The sequence below is a fragment of the Enhydra lutris genome, unplaced genomic scaffold (genome assembly GCF_002288905.1).
Source record: "Enhydra lutris kenyoni isolate GAN:26980312 unplaced genomic scaffold, ASM228890v2 scaffoldscaffold17, whole genome shotgun sequence".
Taxonomy (NCBI): Eukaryota; Metazoa; Chordata; class Mammalia; order Carnivora; family Mustelidae; genus Enhydra; species Enhydra lutris.
The window spans coordinates 3,915,782-3,935,263 of NW_019154101.1; the positions used below are offsets into that span (position 1 = coordinate 3,915,782).

General features: G+C 38.9%; 1 protein-coding gene across 1 annotated transcript in view; it reads left to right on the plus strand.

Annotated features, from left to right (window-relative positions):
• LOC111147563 (SPT3 homolog, SAGA and STAGA complex component) overlaps positions 1 to 19,057 on the plus strand; it is a 517,332-nt gene extending 498,275 nt beyond the window's left edge. Inside the window, exon 12 of the mRNA XM_022503666.1 lies at positions 18,258 to 19,057. Within this exon, the coding sequence (XP_022359374.1) occupies positions 18,258 to 18,299 (42 nt within the window). The 3' untranslated portion in view covers positions 18,300 to 19,057. The remainder of the gene's footprint in view (positions 1 to 18,257) is intronic.
• The last annotated feature ends 425 nt before the right edge of the window (positions 19,058 to 19,482 follow it).

The window sequence follows — 19,482 nt, forward strand, 5'->3', positions numbered from 1 at the left end:
CATCAAAGGCATTCTTCATTTCTCTTATGTGGTTTTTTATCTCTAGCATTTATTTTTTTATCCTTTCTTAGAATTTCCATCTCTTTGCTTACATTCCCGATCTGCTCTTGCATGCTATCTACTTTGTCCACTAAAGCCCTTAGCATAGTAATCATAGTTGCTTTAAATCTCATGGTCTCTTCATTCCAGCTTGTCGGTCACAGATGGGTCTGGTTCTAATGCTTGTTCTGTCCCTTCAAACTGTTTTTTTGCTTTTCAGTATGCCTTGCCATTTTGTCTTAATAGTCAGGCATGATGCACAGGGTAAAAGGAACTGTTATAAAAAGGCATTTATTAATGTGGTGGTAAGGTGTTGAGGAGTGGGCAGGGGCAGGGAAGCATTCTATACTAGTGTGATTAGGTGTTAGTCTTTTAGCAAGTGTGTGCCTCTGGACTATGAACTTTACAAGTACTCCTTAGTCTTCCCCTTTCCAACCACTCCCCTGTTAGGTGAACAAGATGGCCACAGTGGGTACAAGTTGGGTATTTCCTTTTTCCCAGGTCAGTTAGACTGTGATAAAATCCCAGCAGTTAGGCTGTGGCTAAATAGTTTCCCTCAGGGTAGATCTTGTTGAGAAGAACAGAATGCTCTGGCATATTTCAAAATGTTTTCCCCTCTCCCTGCCCAAAACATGGGAGGTTTTTCAGTGATATTCACTGTGAGAACCTGGTAGGGCTCCAGGAGGTAAAACTCATAAAAGTGTGGGCCCTCTTCCCTGTCCCCCCATGACTGAGTCCACCTAGAGCATTATCTCCCAGATTTGTCCACACGAACTTCTAGCAATTTGCGCATTACATACAGTTCAGGTTTCTCTACTCTGGCACAGGTTCCTGTGGAGGTTTGTGATTCAATCTGTATTCTCATTAAGTTCTGATTCCTGTATCCTCCTATCTGTCTTTCTGAATCTAGGAGAAGTGGTTTTCCCTGTGACCCCACTTCTCTTTTGGATCTAAGAAGAGTTATTGATTTTCCAATTTGTTCAGCTTTTAGTTATTGTTAGGACAGAGTGGCAACTTCCAAGCTTCTGATTACATGCCAGACCAGAACTGGAAGTCCTCAGATTATTCCAATTTAATATGAAGAGTTTATATCAGGCCCTAATGCAGAGATTCAGAAAAAAAAAAAAAAAACTGGTTACATGCTTATTTAACATAAGCATTTCTTACCAGAATTTTGAGAAACTTCAGTGGTAGGTAGTGTGGATCAGATTTAATATTGTGACAAGCCTAGCTTAAGATTGCCATTTGGGAATAAGGTAAGTCAAGCTCTCTCTCCTCTGGGTCTTACCCACCTACTACCTATTCCCCTCTCATCTCCAATTCAGGTCTCAGTTGAATATCTTTTCCTTCAAGAAGTCTCCTTGATCACCACCACCCACCCCTACCACCTTGTCATATGGTCCTATTACACCCTATTCTCATTCTGTAACTCCCATCACTTCTTTCATTTCTCATTCAATGTGTATGTCTCCCCCATTAAACTGTTCAACATGAAGGGGAGGAACCACATCTGTGATCACTGTTGTATCCATTGCACTTTGCACTCTGTATTGTTGAATAAATAAATAAATGATGGAAGGGTCGTATAGAAATATGCCTTCTCAGGTGGCTACCATATGTGGTGGATATTATTAACTATTGTGTCCTGATTATTCTGTCATAATTTTATTACTCATTAGCTTCAAAAAAATTCTTAAGAACCTTAATTATAATGTACTTACTGTTCTAAATTGGTGTCTTGATTATTGGTAAACAGTTCTTGCCATCCTTGCTCTTACTCCTTGTGTTGTATTTTTTGATGTGGTAAAGGCCATTGAGGCGGTATTTTCTTTTTATTTTTAGCTTGTATCATTGTTGAAGACTTGGAAAAGGCAATTAAGTAACATTGCCACACAACCAAGATTGTAAAAAAAGAAATTATTTTCTACTATCTACTATAAACTCTCTCTTAATTATAATTTTCAGTAACAGAATATTTGGACTTGAAATGTTTAGACACAACAAAACAATTTAGCAGTATTGTTTTAGATGATTTGGATTCTTTTTTCTGGCAAACGAGGCAGTTGGCTTCATCAGTGCAAAAGATTTTACTCCTGGCAGATAACAATAATGAGAAGACCAGAAATGCTCCTGTGGGAGCTGAGAACTAATATCAGAATAACGATTTGCTTTGCAGTATGGCTTATGGTTGAATTCTTACGGTCACTAATTTCTTTTTTTATAACAACTGCTGCTGATGGTTATCTTGTGAAATGATAAGTGTGTGGTTTAAGCCTAATTTTTAGGAGCTGAGCATAGCCCAGCCCCTGCTCTGATGGTCAACACATGTTAACACTTCTCATTGTTGTGCAGAGCAAAGCTATTTGCTAGTCAAATGCATTCATTCAATAGGTGATTATTTATTGAGCATCTATTTATTGGGCTCTTCATTGGATTATACCCTAGACATACAAAGATAAATAAAATAGCAAGTTCCCTGCCTTCCAGAGGCTACACGTCAATCAAGAAAAATGAGAATTAAATGTTATCAGATCTGAGTCCCCCACCATAATGGAGATTTTGATTACTAACTCCTGCCAATGTGACACTGTTTACACATATTCTTATGTGTGTTTGCAACTTGGAATAATTTCAGGCTTCTGTGTTTTGATTGTTTGCAATATAAAGTAGCTGAAGAAGAACTTACTATTGGCATTAAATTATTATTAACCAGGCTCACCCAACCTCCCACCCGCCCTGTGGTGGGTATTAAGGAGGGCACGTATTGCATGGAGCACTGGGTGTGGTGCATAAACAATGAATTTTGGAACACTGAAAAACAATAAAATTAAATTTAAAAAAATTTTTTTTTAAATTTTATTTATCTATTTGATGGACAGAGATCACAAATAGGCAGAGAGACAGAGAGAGAGAGAGAGGCTCCCTGCTGAGCAGAGAGCCCAATTCAGGGCTCGATCCCAGGACCCCGGGATCATGACCTGAGTTGAAGGCAGAAGCTTTAACCCACTGAGCCACCCAGGTGCCCCAAAATTAAATTTTTTAAAAAGTTACTATTAATCATAGATATACTTGAGTACACACAATATCATGGGGAGAATAATTTATATGTGGAAATGGCATACTTTTAGTCTCATAAAATTGCTAAAAATGACATTCACAAAAAACCTTTTCTCTGAAATACATTGTTGTATGTATCAGTCACTTAATTATTTTGCTTAACAACATCAAAAATTAACATATCACTCATATACTTTGATTGGGATGACTTAGTTGGAAATTATAATTTTTTTTAAAGATTTTATTTATTTGACAGACATCACAAGTAGGCAGAGAGGCAGGCAGAGAGAGAGAGGAAGGGAAGCAGGCTTACCTGCTTGAGCAGAAAGCCTGATGTGGGGCTTGATTCCAGGACCCTGGGATCATGACCTGAACTGAAGGCAGAGGCTTTAACCCACTGAGCCACCCAGGCACCCCTGGAAATGATAATTTTTAATAACTAAATTCTAATCTAGAGATGTTTGTGTTTAGAATGCTGAAATGACTTGGTAATAAGAAGAATATGACACACATTTAGAGAAAACCATGCATAAAATGACAAGTTCCTCAAGATTTATAGGCTCCCTGTTACTGGGAATAGAATGAGAGTTAATGTTATGTCTTTTTTCCCATTCTGCCAGCCAGACAAGACCTCTTATTTGAAGGGCAGGGCTCCCTCCACTGTTCTTTAAATCAGGGCTCTGCTGTCTGACAAACTGCCCTCCATGATTTTCACAGGATATTTATAACATTGGGAAGTATACAAAAAAGGAAAATGTTTAATGAAGAGCTTTGCATGTTACAGCGCTATACATCATATGGTTCAATTTAGATTCTCTTAAATATCAGAGTTAGAATGAAATTATCAAAAGGGGGAAAGTCACATGGCATTGGTACAAACAAGATGTGCCTATTTGTATTTATGTTTGCTAATGAAATTCAGTCACGGTTACCACTTTGATTTTAAGAGTCTTGGACCACCGTTCAGTTTTATTCATTGTAATTAAATCTCTTGCCCACACGCAGACACAAGGGGAGCAAGAAAAGGGGGGCATATTTTATCTCTTAAAAAACTACTACATAGCTTTGCTATGAAGTTCCAGAGCTTCAAAGATTTGTAGCATTAAAACAAAACAGCATGTCTCTTGGGGTACAGTCACCTCCTAAGGGAAATGGAGGGGTTGGGAGAGGGCCTGGACTCTGAATCCAGAGACCCCACCACGGGCAGGGTTGAACTGGGGCACCTGGGGCCAGTAGAATTGGAGGCAACTTGATAGCGTCTCCAGTGTTGCTGCCAGTAAAGAGGTAGAAAAAGGTGAGATGGAAGCAAACTGGTTTTTACTGGTAAAACTTGGGAGTGGGATGGGGCAGAAAGGAGGGCTAACTTAGCAGTCTTGAGAAACAGCATTCATACAAAAAATTCAGAAAAATACCTACTTTTCTGCCCCAACTCAACTGGCTCTTTTAATAAAGCAAACACTCGGGGCGCCTGGGTGGCTCAGCGGGTTAAAGCCTCTGCCTTCGGCTCAGGTCATGATCCCAGGGTCCTGGGATTGAGCCCCACATCGGTCTCTCCGCTCGGCGGGGAGTCTGCTTCCCCCTCTCTCTCTCTGCCTGTCTCTCTGCCTACTTGTGATCTCTGTCTGTCAAATAAATAAATAAAATCTTAAAAAAAATAAAATAAAATAAAATAAAGCAAACACTCGGGTTAGCCTGTTACTTCTCGTTTGCTCCACTCCTTTTCCATATTTTCCCTCCAGCAAGGCCAAGCTAGTGGATGTAGGACCCCTGTCCCTTCTGTGCCTCTTTGTCCCTGTGGTGTAGAGGAGAACACATGGGAAACCACCAGGACCCTGATAACCAGGGCAACTCCTGGGGCCCACAGATCACCTAAAATGCAAAGAGTCTCCCCTACACTTAGTTAATTGGGAGTTAGGAAGAGCTTGGGAAAGGGCAAATATACACTCCAAATCTTCTGATTGTCCTCTTTACTACTGGATGTTAACTCCAACTGGCCCACTCCAAACAGATCCAGGTGGGCCGCATTATTGCTCAGCCTTAAATCAGACACTGAGCAGAGCCTTAGTAAAATTTCTATGGGAACACATGGTCTGTCACCCCCTGAAGGTCCCAAAGATGCATACTTTGGCCATGGAACCTCTCAGTCACGTTTCTCTTACTGATTTTGATATTTCATCCATTTATCAAAATTATTCTTTGGGGCACTTAGGGAAATTAAGTGATTCTCCAAGGAGGAGCTAATCATATAGCAGAAGAGCCAGAAGTAGAATGAAAAGCTTATAATGACCTGCCTTGTTCTAACTACTCAGCTGTCCTGTTTTAGACATCATTAAGCACCACCCCTCCCCCCCCCCCCACACACACACTTCAATCCCTTCACTTTTGTTCTGATCCCAAGGGCTCTTAATCCGGAAAAACAATTTCTTTCCTTACATCTGTTTTCCCCATCAGGGTCAGAGAAGCTAAACACATAGCTTTGGGCAGAATGAGAACCATCCATAAAGAGCCCTAGACTGAGTCAGGAATCCTGGGCTGACCAGTGATGAGTCTGTCTGTCTGTCTCTCTCTCTCTGGGTATTGGTTTTTTTCATCTATTAAATTAGGAATTGGAAGAGATCCCAAAATTCTATTGTTCTTTGATTCTAGATAAAAGCAGAGGGTTTTGTTCTTCGGTTTCCAAACATCCATGTTTGCAGACATGGTAGGATTTCCTTCTATTTTATGACTAAATAACATTCTGTTGTATGTGTGTGTATATACATATATTTTTATATAAAGAATTTATATTTTTTAAATATATCTGTATATATAATATATATTCTTTATATATACACACACATATGTGTGTATGTATGTATATGTATGTATGTATATATATATATATATACTATATATATACTATTCTTGAAGCATTCATCCATCAGAGAACATTTAAGTTGTTTCCGTAGCTTAGCTATTGTCAAGAATGCTGCAGTGAACATAGAGGTACAGATATCTCTTTAAGATACTGATTTCATTTCCCTTAGGGTATATACCAAAAAATGGGATTGCTGAGTCATGACTATCATAATTTTATTTTTAATATTTTTGAACAACTGCCACACTGATTTCTATGACTGTAGTGAATTATGTACCCACCAACAGTGTGTAAGGGTTCCCTTTTCCCCACATCCTCATCAGTGTTTATTATCTCTTATCTTTTTGTTAATAGCCATCCTAAATGGTAAGAGGGGGTATTTCATTGTATCTGTGATTTTCATTTTCCTGATGATTAGTGATGTTGGGCACCGTTTCATGTACCCCTTGGCTATTTGTATGTTTTCCTTGAACAATGTCTATTCAGGTCCTTTGCCCATTTTTAATTGGATTATTTGCTATTTTGCTGTTAAATTATATGAGTTCTTTTTATATTTTGGGTATGAACCAAATTGTAAAGTATAATTAATTATAATTATCATATATAGTCAAATATATGATTTGCAAATATTTCCTTCCATTCTGTAGGTTGCCTTTACAATTTATTGTTTCCTTTGCTATGCAGAAACTCTTCCTTTTGATGTAGTCCACTTGTTTATTTTAGTTTTTGTTGCCTTTGCTTTTGGTGTCTGATTCAAGAAATCATTTCCAATACCAGTGTCAAGGATCTTACTCCCTGTGTTTACTTCTAGGACCTTTGCAGTTTCAGGTCTTACATTCATGTTTTTAATCCAGGTTGAATTGATTTTTGTGTCTGATTTTGTATAAGGTGTAAAATACGGGTCTAGTTTTATTCTTTTGCATGTGGCTGTCCATTTATTTGAAAAAATGTCCTTTCCCCTAGTATATTCCTGGCTCCTTTGTCAAAAATTAATTGACCATATACGTGTAGGTTTATTTCAGGGCTCTCTATTCTGTTCCATTTATCTGTATCTGTTTTTATGCCAGTACCATACTGTTCTGATTACTGTAGCTTTGAACATAGTTTGAAATCAGAAAATATGATACATACAGCTTTGTTCTTTTGTCTCAAGATAACTTTTGTTATTCAGGATTTTTGTGTTCCATCCTTGGGTTTATATTTTCTATTTCTGTAAAAAAAAAAATGCCATTGGAATTTTGATAGGCTATGATAGGATATGATTGAATCTGTAGATTGCTTGGGGTAATAACAGACATTTTAACAATACTAATTCTCCCAGCCCACAGATTCAGGATATCTTTCCATTTATTTGTGTTTTCCTCAACTTCTTTACCAGTGTTTTATGGTTTTGAGGGTAGAGAGCTTTCATCTCCTTGGTTAATTTTTTCCCAATGACTTTATTGTGTTTGATCCTATTATAAATGGGATTGCTTTCTCAGTTTCCCTTTGAGATGGTTTATGGTTTGTGTACAGAAACACAACTGATTTTTGTAGTTGATTTTATATCCTGTGTTAGTGAATTAATTTATAGTTCTACAATTTTTTTTTGCTGACATCTTTAGGGCTTTCTATGTATAAGATTATGTCATCTGCAGAATATTATGCAGCCATCGAAAAAAACAAAATCTTGCCATTTACAAGGACATGGATGGAGCTAGAGGGTATTATGCTAAGCAAAATAAGTCAGTCAGAGAAAGACAATTATCATATGATCTCACTGATATGAGGAATTTGAGAAACAAGACAGAGGATCATAGGGGAAGGGAGTGAAAAATGAAACAAGACGAAACCAGAGAGGGAGACAAACCATAAGAGACTCATAATCTCAGGAAACAAACTGAGGATTGCTGGAGTGGAAGGGGGTGTGAGGGATGGGGCAGCTGGGTGATGGACATTGGGAGGGTATGTGCTATGGTGAATGCTGTGAATTGTGTAAGACATGAATCACAGACTGTACCCCTGAAGCAAATAATACATTATATGTTCATTTTTTTTTTTTTAAGTTTATGTCATCTGCAAACAGAGATAATTTTACTTTTCCCTCTCTGAATTAAGTGCCATTTTTTTTTCTTGCCTAAATGCTATGGCTAGGACTTTCACTACTTGCACTACTGTCTTGTTCCCAATCTTAGAGGAAAGGCTTTTAACTTTTCACCGTAAAGCATGATGTTAGCTTTGGGTTTGTCATAAATGGCCTTTATTATGTTGAGGCATGTTCTTAGTACACATAATTTGTTGAGAGTTTTTATTATGAAAGGATGTTGACTTTGGTCAAATGCTTTTTTCTGTACCTACTGAAATGATCATATGGTTTTTACTGTTTATTCTATTAATGTAGTATGTCATGTTTACTGATTTGTGTATGTTTAATCACCCTTGTATCTCAGAGATAAAACTTCACTTGATCATGGTGTATAATCCTTCTAGTGTGCTACTGAATTTGATTTGCTAGTAGGTTGTTCAGGATTTTTGCATCTGTGTTAGCAGGGACATGGCCCATGTGATATTGTGATTTATGATAAGAAATATGTATTGATCTTCATCCCTGTTTCTGGGACAGAGCTCCTAAAGCCTTTGGAATTTCTCATGGGCTATACAGGTATCTCTTGTTATGTCAGTGAGGTGACCTCTAGAGTGCACCTAAGGATGGAGGCTGGTTACCAGTGGGGCCAATCATGTGATTAGAGGGTTGGAACTTTCCATCCTACCACCCAACCTCCCAGGAGGGAGGAGAGCCTGGAGATTGAGTTTGGTCACCAGTGACCAAAGAGTTAATCAATCTTGTTTATGTAACAAAGTCCATTTAAAAAAAAAGTTGGGGTTCAGAGAGCTTCCATGTTGGTGAACACATGGAGATTCAGGGTGAGTGGCACACTCAGAGAAGGCATGGAAGCTTCACACCCTAACCTCGTACCTTGCCCTATGCATCTGTTTCATCTGACTGTTCCTGAATTATATACTTTTGTAATAAACCAGTAATCTTATAAGTAAAATGTTCCTCTAAGTTCTGTGAGCCACTTTGGCAAATTAATCAGACCCTCAAGTCTACAGCTGGTCAGTCAGAAGCACAGGTGGTAACCTGGACTTATGATTGGCATCTAACACGTGGGGGGCAGGGAGGCAGCAGTTTTGTAGGACTGAGTACTTAACCTGTGGGGTCTGATGCTCTCTGCAGGTAGATTTGTCAGAATTAAGTTGAATTGTAGGACACTGAACTGGTGTCCAAGAATTGCTTGTTGGTGTGGAAGAAAAACCACATCGGAATTGGTGACCAAAGTCTTAGACTGTAATTTTCTTTTCTTAAAGTGCCCTTGTTTGGCTTTCATATCAAGATAAGGCTTGCCTGTAAAGCGAGTTTTAAAGTGTTTCCTCCTCTTCAATTTTTGGGTGTTTGAGAAGGATTGGTATTAATTCTTTTTTAAACATTTGGTAGAATTCATCAATGAAGCCTTCTGAAGGTCCTGGGATTTTATTTGTTGGAAGATTTTCTATAACTGATTCAGTCTCTCTGCTCGTTATTGGTCTGTTCAGATTTTATATTCATCTTTTTTGTATTTTTAAATTTTTACTTAAATTCAATTAATTAACATATAATGTACTATTACTTTCAGAGGTAGAGTTCAGTGATTTATCAGTCCTACATAACACCCAGTGTTCATTACATTATGTGTCGTCTTTAATGTCCATCACCTAGTTACCCCATCTCCCTACCCACCTTCCCTCCAGCAACCCTCAGTTTGTTTCCTATGTTTAAGAGTCCTTTATGGTTTGTCTCCTCTCTAATTTCATCTTGTTTTATTGTTTTCCTCTCTTCCCCTATGGTCCTCTGTTTTGTTTCTTTAAGTCCACAAGTCAGTGAGATTGTATGATAATTGTCTGTCTCTGATTGAATTTTTTGCTTAGCATAATACCCTCTAGTTCCATCCACATTATTGCAAATGGCAAGAGTCAAGCAGAGAGAGTCAATTATCATATGGTTTCACTTATTTGTGGAGCATAACAAATAACACCGAGGACAGGGGGAGATGGAGAGAAGGGAGTTGAGGGAAATTGGAGGGGGAGATGAACCATGAGAGACTATGGACTCTGAAAAACAATCGGAGGGTTTTGAAAGGGCGGGGGTGGGAGGTTGGGGGAGCCTGGTGGTGGGTATTATGGAGGGCACGTATTGCATGGAGCACTAGGTGTGGTACATAAACAATGAATTCTGTTACACTGAAAAGAAATTAAATTTTAAAAAATTTTGTCACTTATACCTAAATAAATCTGAAGAACAAACAAACAAAAAAACATTTCTTATTTTTGATGGCTGAATAGTATTCCATTGTGTGAGTGTTTGTGTGTTTGTGTGTGTATGTGTGTAATCTTCTTTGTCCATTCATCTGTCAATGGATGTCTAGCCTCTCCATAGTTTAGCTATTGTGGACATTGCTCCTATTCAGTCTTGGTAAGTGTTTTAGCAGTTTTCTAAGTTTTCTTAGCAGTTTTCTAAGAATTTATCCATGTCTTCTGAGTTACCTGATTTCTTTGCATATTTTCATAGTGGTCACTGATGATCCTTTGAATGTCTGTGAGATCTGTTATAATGTCTCTTCTTTTATCTGTAATTTTATTTGAGTCATCTCACTTTTTTTTTAGTCTAGCTGAAGATTTGTCAATTTTCTTAATTTTTTCTTCAGAAAACCATCTCTTAATTGTTGATCTTATCTACTGTTTTCCTATTCATTTATTTCTGCTGTTATTTTTATTATTTCCTTCCTTCTGCTAACTTTGGGCTTAGTTTGTTCTTCTCTCTCGTTCCAAGAAGTATAAGGTTATATATTTTTTTAAGATTTATTTATTTGACAGACAGAGATCACAAGTTGGCAATGAGGCAGGCAGAGAGAGAGAGGGGGAAAGCAGGCTCCCTGCTGAACAGAGAACCCAATGCATGGCTTGATCGCAGGACCCTGAGATCCTGACCTGAGCTGAAGGCATAGGCTTAACCTACTGAATCACCCAGGTGCCCCTATATTTTTTTATTTTAAATCTTTCTTTTTTTCTGAGTACAGACATTTACTGCTATGAACTTCTCTATCAGATCTGCATTTGCTACATTCCATAAGTTTTGGTATGTTATGTTTCCTTTTTGGTTTGCCTCAAGATACTTTATTTCCCTTTTGATTTCTTCTTTGACCCATTGACTATTCAGAAATGCATTGTTTGGGGTGCCTGGGTGGCTCAGTGGGTTAAAGCCTCTGCCTTTGGCTCAGATCATGATCCCAGGGTCCTGGGATCAGGCCCCGCATCAGGCTCTCTGCTCAGCAGGGAGTCTGCTTCCCCCTCTCTCTCTGCCTGCTTCTCTGCCTACTTGTGATTTCTGTCTGTCAAATAAATAAATAAAATCTTTAAAAAAAAAAGAAATGCATTGTTTATTTTCTATGTATTTGTGAATTTTCCAAATTTCCTTCTGTTACTGATTTCTGGTTTCATACCATTGTGCCCAGAAAAGATACTTGATAAGATTTCAATCTTCTTAAGTTTTTTAAGCTTAGTTTATAACATAACATATAATCTGTCCTGGAGAATGTTCTGTGTGCACTTGAGAATATTTTGTATTGTTCTGCTGTTGGATGGACTGTTCTATATATGTCTGTTAAGTCCATTTGTTCTAAAGTGTAGGTCAAGTCCACTCTTAATGATATTAGGTGTGGATGATCTGCCCATTGTGAAAGTGGGATATTGAAGTCCATTTCCTACTATTTTTGCATCAGTGTGTTTTTGCCTCCAGATCTGTTAATAATCACTTAATATGTTTAGGTGTTCTGATATTGGGTGCATATACATTTATGATTATTACAGCCTCTTGATGAATTGACCCTCACTACAGAATGACCTTTTTTATCTCTTGTTACAGCCTTTGACCTAAAGTTCATTTTTTTCTGTTATAAGAATAGTTACCACTGTCCTTTTTTCTTTCCATTTGCATTTCTTTCATTTTCAGCCCATGAATGTCTTTAAAGCTTAAGTGAGTCTCTTATAGGCACCATATAGTTTGGTCTTTTTTTAAAATCTGTTCAAGCACTCTGTGTCTTTTGATTAAAAATTTAAACCATTTACATTTAAAGTAATTATTGAAAGGTAAGGACTTACTATTGCCATTTCGTTAAATGTTTTCTGATTATTTTGTAGTCTTTGGTTCTTTTCTTCCTCTCTTGCTGTCTTTCTTTGAAAATTGATTATTTTTTTAAGGTGGTATGCTTTGATTCTTTTCTCATCATTTGTATATTTTGTATAGGTTTTTCTTTGTGATCATCATGAAGCTTTCATAGTAAATCTTGTAACAGTCTGTTTTAAGTTGAAAACAACCTAACTCCCATTGCCTGAAAAAATTCTACACATTTACTTGCCTCTCAGTTGTATGTTGATGTCACAATTTACATTTCTTCATATTGTAAAACCATTAACAAATTATTGTAGCTATAGTTATATTTAACACTTTTGTCTTTTAATTTATATACTAGAGTCTAGTGATTTGCATGCCACCATTGCAATATTGAGTATATTGAATTTGTCTATATATTCACCTATATCAGTGATTTTAATACTTCCATGTTTCCATGTTACTAATTAGCACTCATTTATTCATCTGAAGGAACTCTCTTTAGCATTTTTTGTAAAGCAGGTCTAGTGTTGACCAATTCCCTTAGCTTTTATTTGTCTGGAAAAGTCTTTATCTCTACCCAGGAACTACTCTCCTGGGTTAAGTATTCTTGATCAGCATTTTATTTTCTTTGACTACTTTGAGTATATTATCCCACTGTAATCTGGTCTGAACGATTTCTTCTGAGAAATCTGCTGATAGCCTTACCAGGGTTCCCTTGTATGCGATGATTCTTTTTTAAACTCTTGCTGCTTTCAGAATTCTCTCTTTATCTTTGATATTCAAGAGTTTGATTATGTTGTCTCAGTGAAGATCTCTTTGGGTTGAATCTGGGGATCTTTAAGTTTCATGTATCTGGCTAGCCATCTCTCCACAGAGTTTGGAAGTTATCAGCCATTATTTCTTTACATTTTCTGATCCCTTCCCCCTCTCTTTTCTTTCTAGGACTCCTATAACATGAATATTGTTTCATTTAATGGGGTTCCATGATTCACACAGGCTTTCTTTATTTTTTTTTTCATTTTTATTTCTTTTTTCTGCACCATATGGATAATATTAAGAGATCTGTCTTCAAGTTCACAAATTCTTTCTACTACTTGTTTGAGCCTGTTAATGAAACTCTCTGTTGCATTTTTTTTTATTTCATTGACTGTATACTTCACCCTCAAAATGTTTTTCTGATTTCTCTTGTTTGAACCCCTCATTTTATTGTGGCATTATTTTCCTAAGTTCATATTGTTCTCTGTGTACTCTCAAATCTCACTGCCCTTCCTTAAAATAATAGTTTTGAAATCTTTTTCAGGTAACTCACAGATCTCCATTTCTTTGGGGTTAGTAAATTGAAAACTATCAAGCTCCTTTGGTAGTGTTATGTTTCCTTATTTCACATTTCTGTGCCTTTGGATTAATGTTTGCTCATTTGAGAGAGGAGTCATCTCCTCCAGCCTTTTAGATTGATTTTGGTGGGGAAAGACTCAACAGAAAATGGCTGTGAGGGTTCTGGTTGAGTAGGGTGCTGTGTCTCTGGGTCTGGAGAGGGCACACAGCATAATCTGTACACCTACATCAACTGAGATCAACATTGACAAAGACTGTGGGGTTCTTCTTTGACCAAGACTGCAGAGATCCTATAAGCAGCAACAGTGTCTAGGGCTATTGGGGTTCTAGGTGGAAGAGACTGATGAGGTCTTTTCTATTCTCCTTTTTTTTTTTTTTTCCTGTGGCAGGGAGTTCTATCCAAGGGGAATTCCTCTTAGTACCAGCTCTGGTGAACTGGCACCCAGTACAGAAGTGAAACCAGGGGTCCTGGGGCCCAGGTGCACTTGTTTTGATGGTAGTTCAAATGTCTGATGAGCATGCATGGGCAGATCTCCAAGGAACCAGGATCAGAGACTCTGGGGATCACCACAGTGATTTGGACCCCACGATGGGGGCACACAGCAGTGGCACAGGCTCTGGGATGACAGGATACAGCAGTGACTCGGGCCCAGGATGAGGGGTGTAGCAGCAGCATGCCCTGGGGATGGTGGGTCAAAGCTGTGACTCAAGACACAAGGGGTGTGGCACAGAGCTGTAGCATTACAACCCATTCATGGCAAGTCAGTGCCATGGCTTAGGACCCAGAGGGTGGAACAGAGAGCAACAACAGCAGCATCACAGCCTAGTAATGGCAGGTCAGAGCCACAGCTTATGACTCCAGGGATCAGTCACAGAAAAGCAGCAGGTCAGCCCCAGTGATGGCTGATCGAAGCCATGACTTAGAATCCTGAAGGCAGGGCACGGAAAGCAATGGCACTTCTAGTTTCACAAATGGCAAGGTGCTGTGGCATCCCAGTCCCAGAGAGTGGGGCACAGCATCAACCACAGCAGTCTCACCACAGCAGTAACTCCAGTAAGTCCCTGGTGAGGAGACACAGCAGGGAGGAGACACTCAGTGTTGGTGCAGACTGGGAGTGCTCGGTGGCAAAGTCTACAGATGGCCATGGCAGTGATGAGAGTTACTTGGGTGCTCCTCTCCTTTTCCCATCGGGTATAATCCCTCCCAAGGGGTTCCTCTTTGCACTGAGCTCCTCTGGGCTGGGAGATGGAATGAAGCAGGTAAAATGCTTCTTAGACTTTTCTATGAGGCTGTGCTCAGTATTTGAGCCCTGCCGGGCTTCTGCTGCTTCTTAGTTATAGTCTTAAGCTTTCCCAGAGCTGGTTTGTCTGTTTATAGTTGTTTATTCACTGTTTTTGTGGGGAGACAAGCTTTGGGATCTCCTAGCCAGCCATCTTGCCAATATCAGTCCCTACAGTGAAATTTTTGTTTTATTTCGTTTGTTTGAGAAAGTGGAAAAGAATAAGGAAAGCTAGTAGTGGAGAATAAGTATAAATCCAAACTGGTGGAAGGGGTAGTTTTATCTATAGTTAAACCTTTGCTAATCAAGTTAATGGTGCAAATAACATAGGTCATGTTTTGTAGTGTATTTACCTTTTGTTTAAATATTAATCCTCTGCTTTTTAATATTGATTTCTATTCCTTAAAATGTATGATTTATCATGGCCCACAAAAAAGAAGCAACAAACCTGTTTAGGATTTAAATTTTTTCTCTAGCTTGTCTATATGCAGATAAGAAAAAAAAACATATTTCAAAAACGAAAACTTATGAGTTAATTTCTACCCATCAGTGCCTATAATGCAGTAGGGAGAATATGTGTCAGCTCATCCAGTTAGATCGACATTCTGGTAGTAGGCCGTAATTTGGAACTGAATGAATATATGAATGTGTAAAATTGGGAGCTAGTTTGATCCTCAATTTAAGAGAAACAAAAAGCCTATAAACTGCAATTGGTCTTTGAAAAAAAAAAAAAAAGAGTATCTTTGCTGGTAACTTTAGAGATCCTAGCATGTCTAAGGATTTCAACAAATTCACAGAGGAGCAACTCATAGTTGAGAACAGAGCTTTATTAAATAAGAAAGTTTAAGTGGTATATATCACATAGAAGCTGGGTTATTGGGTTGAAGATGACTGCGTTATTGATTAATTTTTAGTAGTGGAGGAGGTGGTCCCAGCTTTTCCCTGCCAAGGCCTGACTTTTACTAAGTAGGAGTATCTGTAAAGATATAGAAGCAGGGAGTCACTCATAGGATCTGACAGTGGAGAGTAAGCAGGATACAAAGTGTTCATGAGAATGTGGCCTCTGGAAGGCCCTCACACCAAGCAGTGTTTAAATTTAGTTTCAGCATTCACAACACAAACAGAGAGAAATTCATAGTTGACACAAAGATGAGCTGTCCTCATCCATCTTCCTTTAAAGTTGCTTACTCGGGAAAGGATGCCAAATTTGGGATGTTCCCATAATCACCCTCCACAGACAACATACATCCTTTGTACATCAAAAGGAAAAAGCTGTGACTCAGGCTGGAGGACCCCAGGGGATTGGTTTGCCGAAATTGCTCTTCACTAATCACATGCTTGTTTGTCCCTTCTCTATTTTAGAATTGGAATAGAAAGCACTTATTCCAGAAATCTGGGGCAGGTCTAAACTCTGGCTTTCTTGTTAAACGTGGCTACCCGAAGTCTCTCTAGTCTTGTAGTCATTTGCAAACAATAGTGACAAATCATCTGTGAAGGTGAATTGATCTTTGAAAAGTAACCTCTTCAGTACTCGACAGAACCATTTCACATGCCCACCCTGGAAAGATGAAACTTCGTAATTTCTCAGGGGTGCTCAGCCAAGACTCCGTCTTCCCTTGAGCCAAAACTGCTTTTACAAGCAGGACTCACTTCAACCATTTACCTTTATGAGGAATCCAGCTTGACTCCCAGGTCCATTTATCTCCATGTAAACCATCCCCCCTGCTTTCAATATTATGTTAAAGGTTGTCACTGTGGTTGTAAAATTTCAAACATCAAGGTCAAGAACCTGAAAGTATGACTTTGGCATAAGCCTCTCTAAGGCAACTGTGGTGGGGGATGGCGGGGGAGGGGGGGTGCCGGTGTTGTTTCAAGACCTGAGGCTCCCCTGCCTGCGATTGTGGGAAGACACTCTATCCATTCCTGCAAGTTATTTGCGGCTCTCTGAGGAGCTCATCTAATGCTGTTCTCCAGTGCACACTTGTAGGAGGTAAAGCTGGACTTTTCTAGTCCTTCTTAGAATGTTTGCTTCCATCCAAGCATCCAGTGGCACAAAAAGTCTGACGGTAATGAGCGAGCTCCCAGACAGAGCTCTTAGGAAGGAAACGTGGAAAGTGCCACTGTTTTCTCATCCTTGAAATGCTGATCTGGAACAAGCTGAAGAGCCACACGACCAGCCTCTGAAATGTCAGCCTGCGTCCCAAAGCCTGACAACTGTAGTAAATCCTGAATAAGCTGAATGTTTGGAGGAGAGGTTTTGAAGGGAATTGAATTTTATGACGAACAGGAAGTTATGCAGAAAACCGTTTTTGTTTCGCCTCATGTAGGTAGAGGGCTTTCAGAAAAGCTTGCTTCCACTTTTCTCTCTTTGGGTGTAATTTTAAATGTAATTTAACCATTTTTAGATGTAAACTCTTCGGCCCCTCCACAGCATTATCTTACTCATAAAAACTTACTCTGTATTTCCTATAATGTGGCTGTTGAAGGTAAATATATTGGACTGGAAGTATGCAAACTCTAGCATCAAAGTTATTAGCCTAAAGGGGAAAAAAATCCTTAATAGGAGATTTTGTCATTTTTCTGCTTTTCTGAAAACAGATTGTAGAAAAAAATCCATCTAATTGAGGGTTATGAATTCTTTGGGTATGACTAGTCCTAGTTTAAATAATGAAAAATGTGGTGAAAAGGGTAATTTTCCTCCTAAGTCCTGGATTTTAGTTCTGTTTCATTCTGGGTTTCATTATGAGACTCAAGGCAAGTCACAAGAGGCCCTGTGTCGTCCAGCTCTTCTCGTGCTGAGCTGTAGAGTGTATCTTACAGGAAGAAAAAATCATGCAGTTTTACTTGATTTACTGGAGTACATCATATTATTGCCATTAGTATCCATTTTCCCATTTTCTTTTATGGGAGTATTTTATCCCACTATGGTTATTCATACACACTCTATATGTACATGTGTATGTACATAAAATTATGTAAGATTCAAGCTTTCTGTAACGTCCGCAGTGTACAGAACTCCTTAGAGATCACTGTATTTTAGCGAGGAGGAAAGGCCTCTGCTAGTGTCTGTTTCCAAGCTTTTCACAGAGACTATAAATGAGGCCTGGGAAGGCTCTAACGAGTCAGTAATTTATAGACTACTAAGACAGTTAATTAGAAGTGATTCTTGAGCATATCCAATCAAGAACACATGTTTATAAAGGACAAACAGATTCAACACAACATGTCTCTGACCTAACCAAACCCAATCAATTAACAAAATGGGATCTCTTAGTTTGCATATCTCCCACTCCCCCCAAAATAGAATCGCTCACCACTTGTTAACCACACTGACTTTCTACCAGACAGAGTGATGGCCCCAGAAGTGTTCAGATCCAGCACCCAGTTACAGTGTAGGCAGCAGAGTCTACAAAACAGGAAGAAAGCCCTGCTTGCTTTTTTGCCTCCTTTCCTGGTTTGACTTGATGTGATAATTCATTGCAGATTTCTTTTTCTTTGACAGAGTGCCTACCGCAGGAATGGGATGGCTTTTCTGGCCTGCTGATGGGACTGTGACTGTAACAACAGGAAAGGCAATGTTATATTAAGGTGATTTCTGTTCCCCTCTTTGGACAAAATAAAATACAAGTTTACCTTCTCTGTATCCTCAGGAGTGGGTTGGTTTGTTGTGACTATCAACTGGCTGACTGCAGCTCTTTTTTCCAGCCCTCTCAATGCTTCGTCTTGTTTACTGGCTGGGCCGTTTAGCTAATTAATGGCAGGATGTTTGGGATAGTGTGTAGGTGGACAAGAATGCAGATCACACAATTTTGAAATTTTAATTTGGAATGGATTTACTGCCGTCAGCTCACATATCTTAAAAGCAGTGTCTTTTCTCCACCACCGTCTCCCGCCCCACCCCCTGCAGTGTTTAGTCTGTGTTTTATTTGATGCATTTTGTAATCCAGGTTTGGGACAAAGGAAACAAAATTAAAAGGACAGTCACTTCTCCCCTGGCACCGTCCCATCAACTTCATTTTGCAACATCTGCTGATTACATATATCCTACTCGTATTTTAGAGACCACTAGTCATTTTATAAACTCACACTAATCAGAGACATAATCGATCTGATGAACTGTCTGTTCCCATCTTCGCATCCCTTGCCCCCACTTGCAGCGTACGTGTTATCTGTCATGCCTTCTTCCCGAACTTCCTGAGGATCTGCCTATTGTGCGTGTTCTCCCTCCTCTAGGCCCTCTTCCCTGTCTTCACGTCTCTCCATCCCCTGTCCCTCCAGTCCCCAGGCCCATCACACACACGCACACACACACACACACACACACACACACACACACACACAGCCGTTTAGAAGCAAAATAATCAGAATACGTTGATTAAGAGCAGTTGAGTGATTTGCTTTCTCCCTCTGAAGCATTCCCACAGCTACACTGGGATTGTGGACTGGGTAATTTCTTGCTAGTAGCAGCTGAGCTACCCTTCTGGTGTCTCTACTTTTCTCCATTAAATGAGGAACTCAAACTTTTGAGAATAAATCAAAATGTAGCAGATGTAATTGTACAGTTCCTGCTTCAACTTGAATTACAAAAAAGGAAGTTATTTCTTTAATTTGGTAGGACTTCTGTGCAATTTTATTTTTATCGTGGTTTTTGCACAAACCGAAAGAGCCTTTTGTAAAGCATTAATAAAAACAGAAATAAGAAGCATGAAAGATTTTCCTCCTGTGAC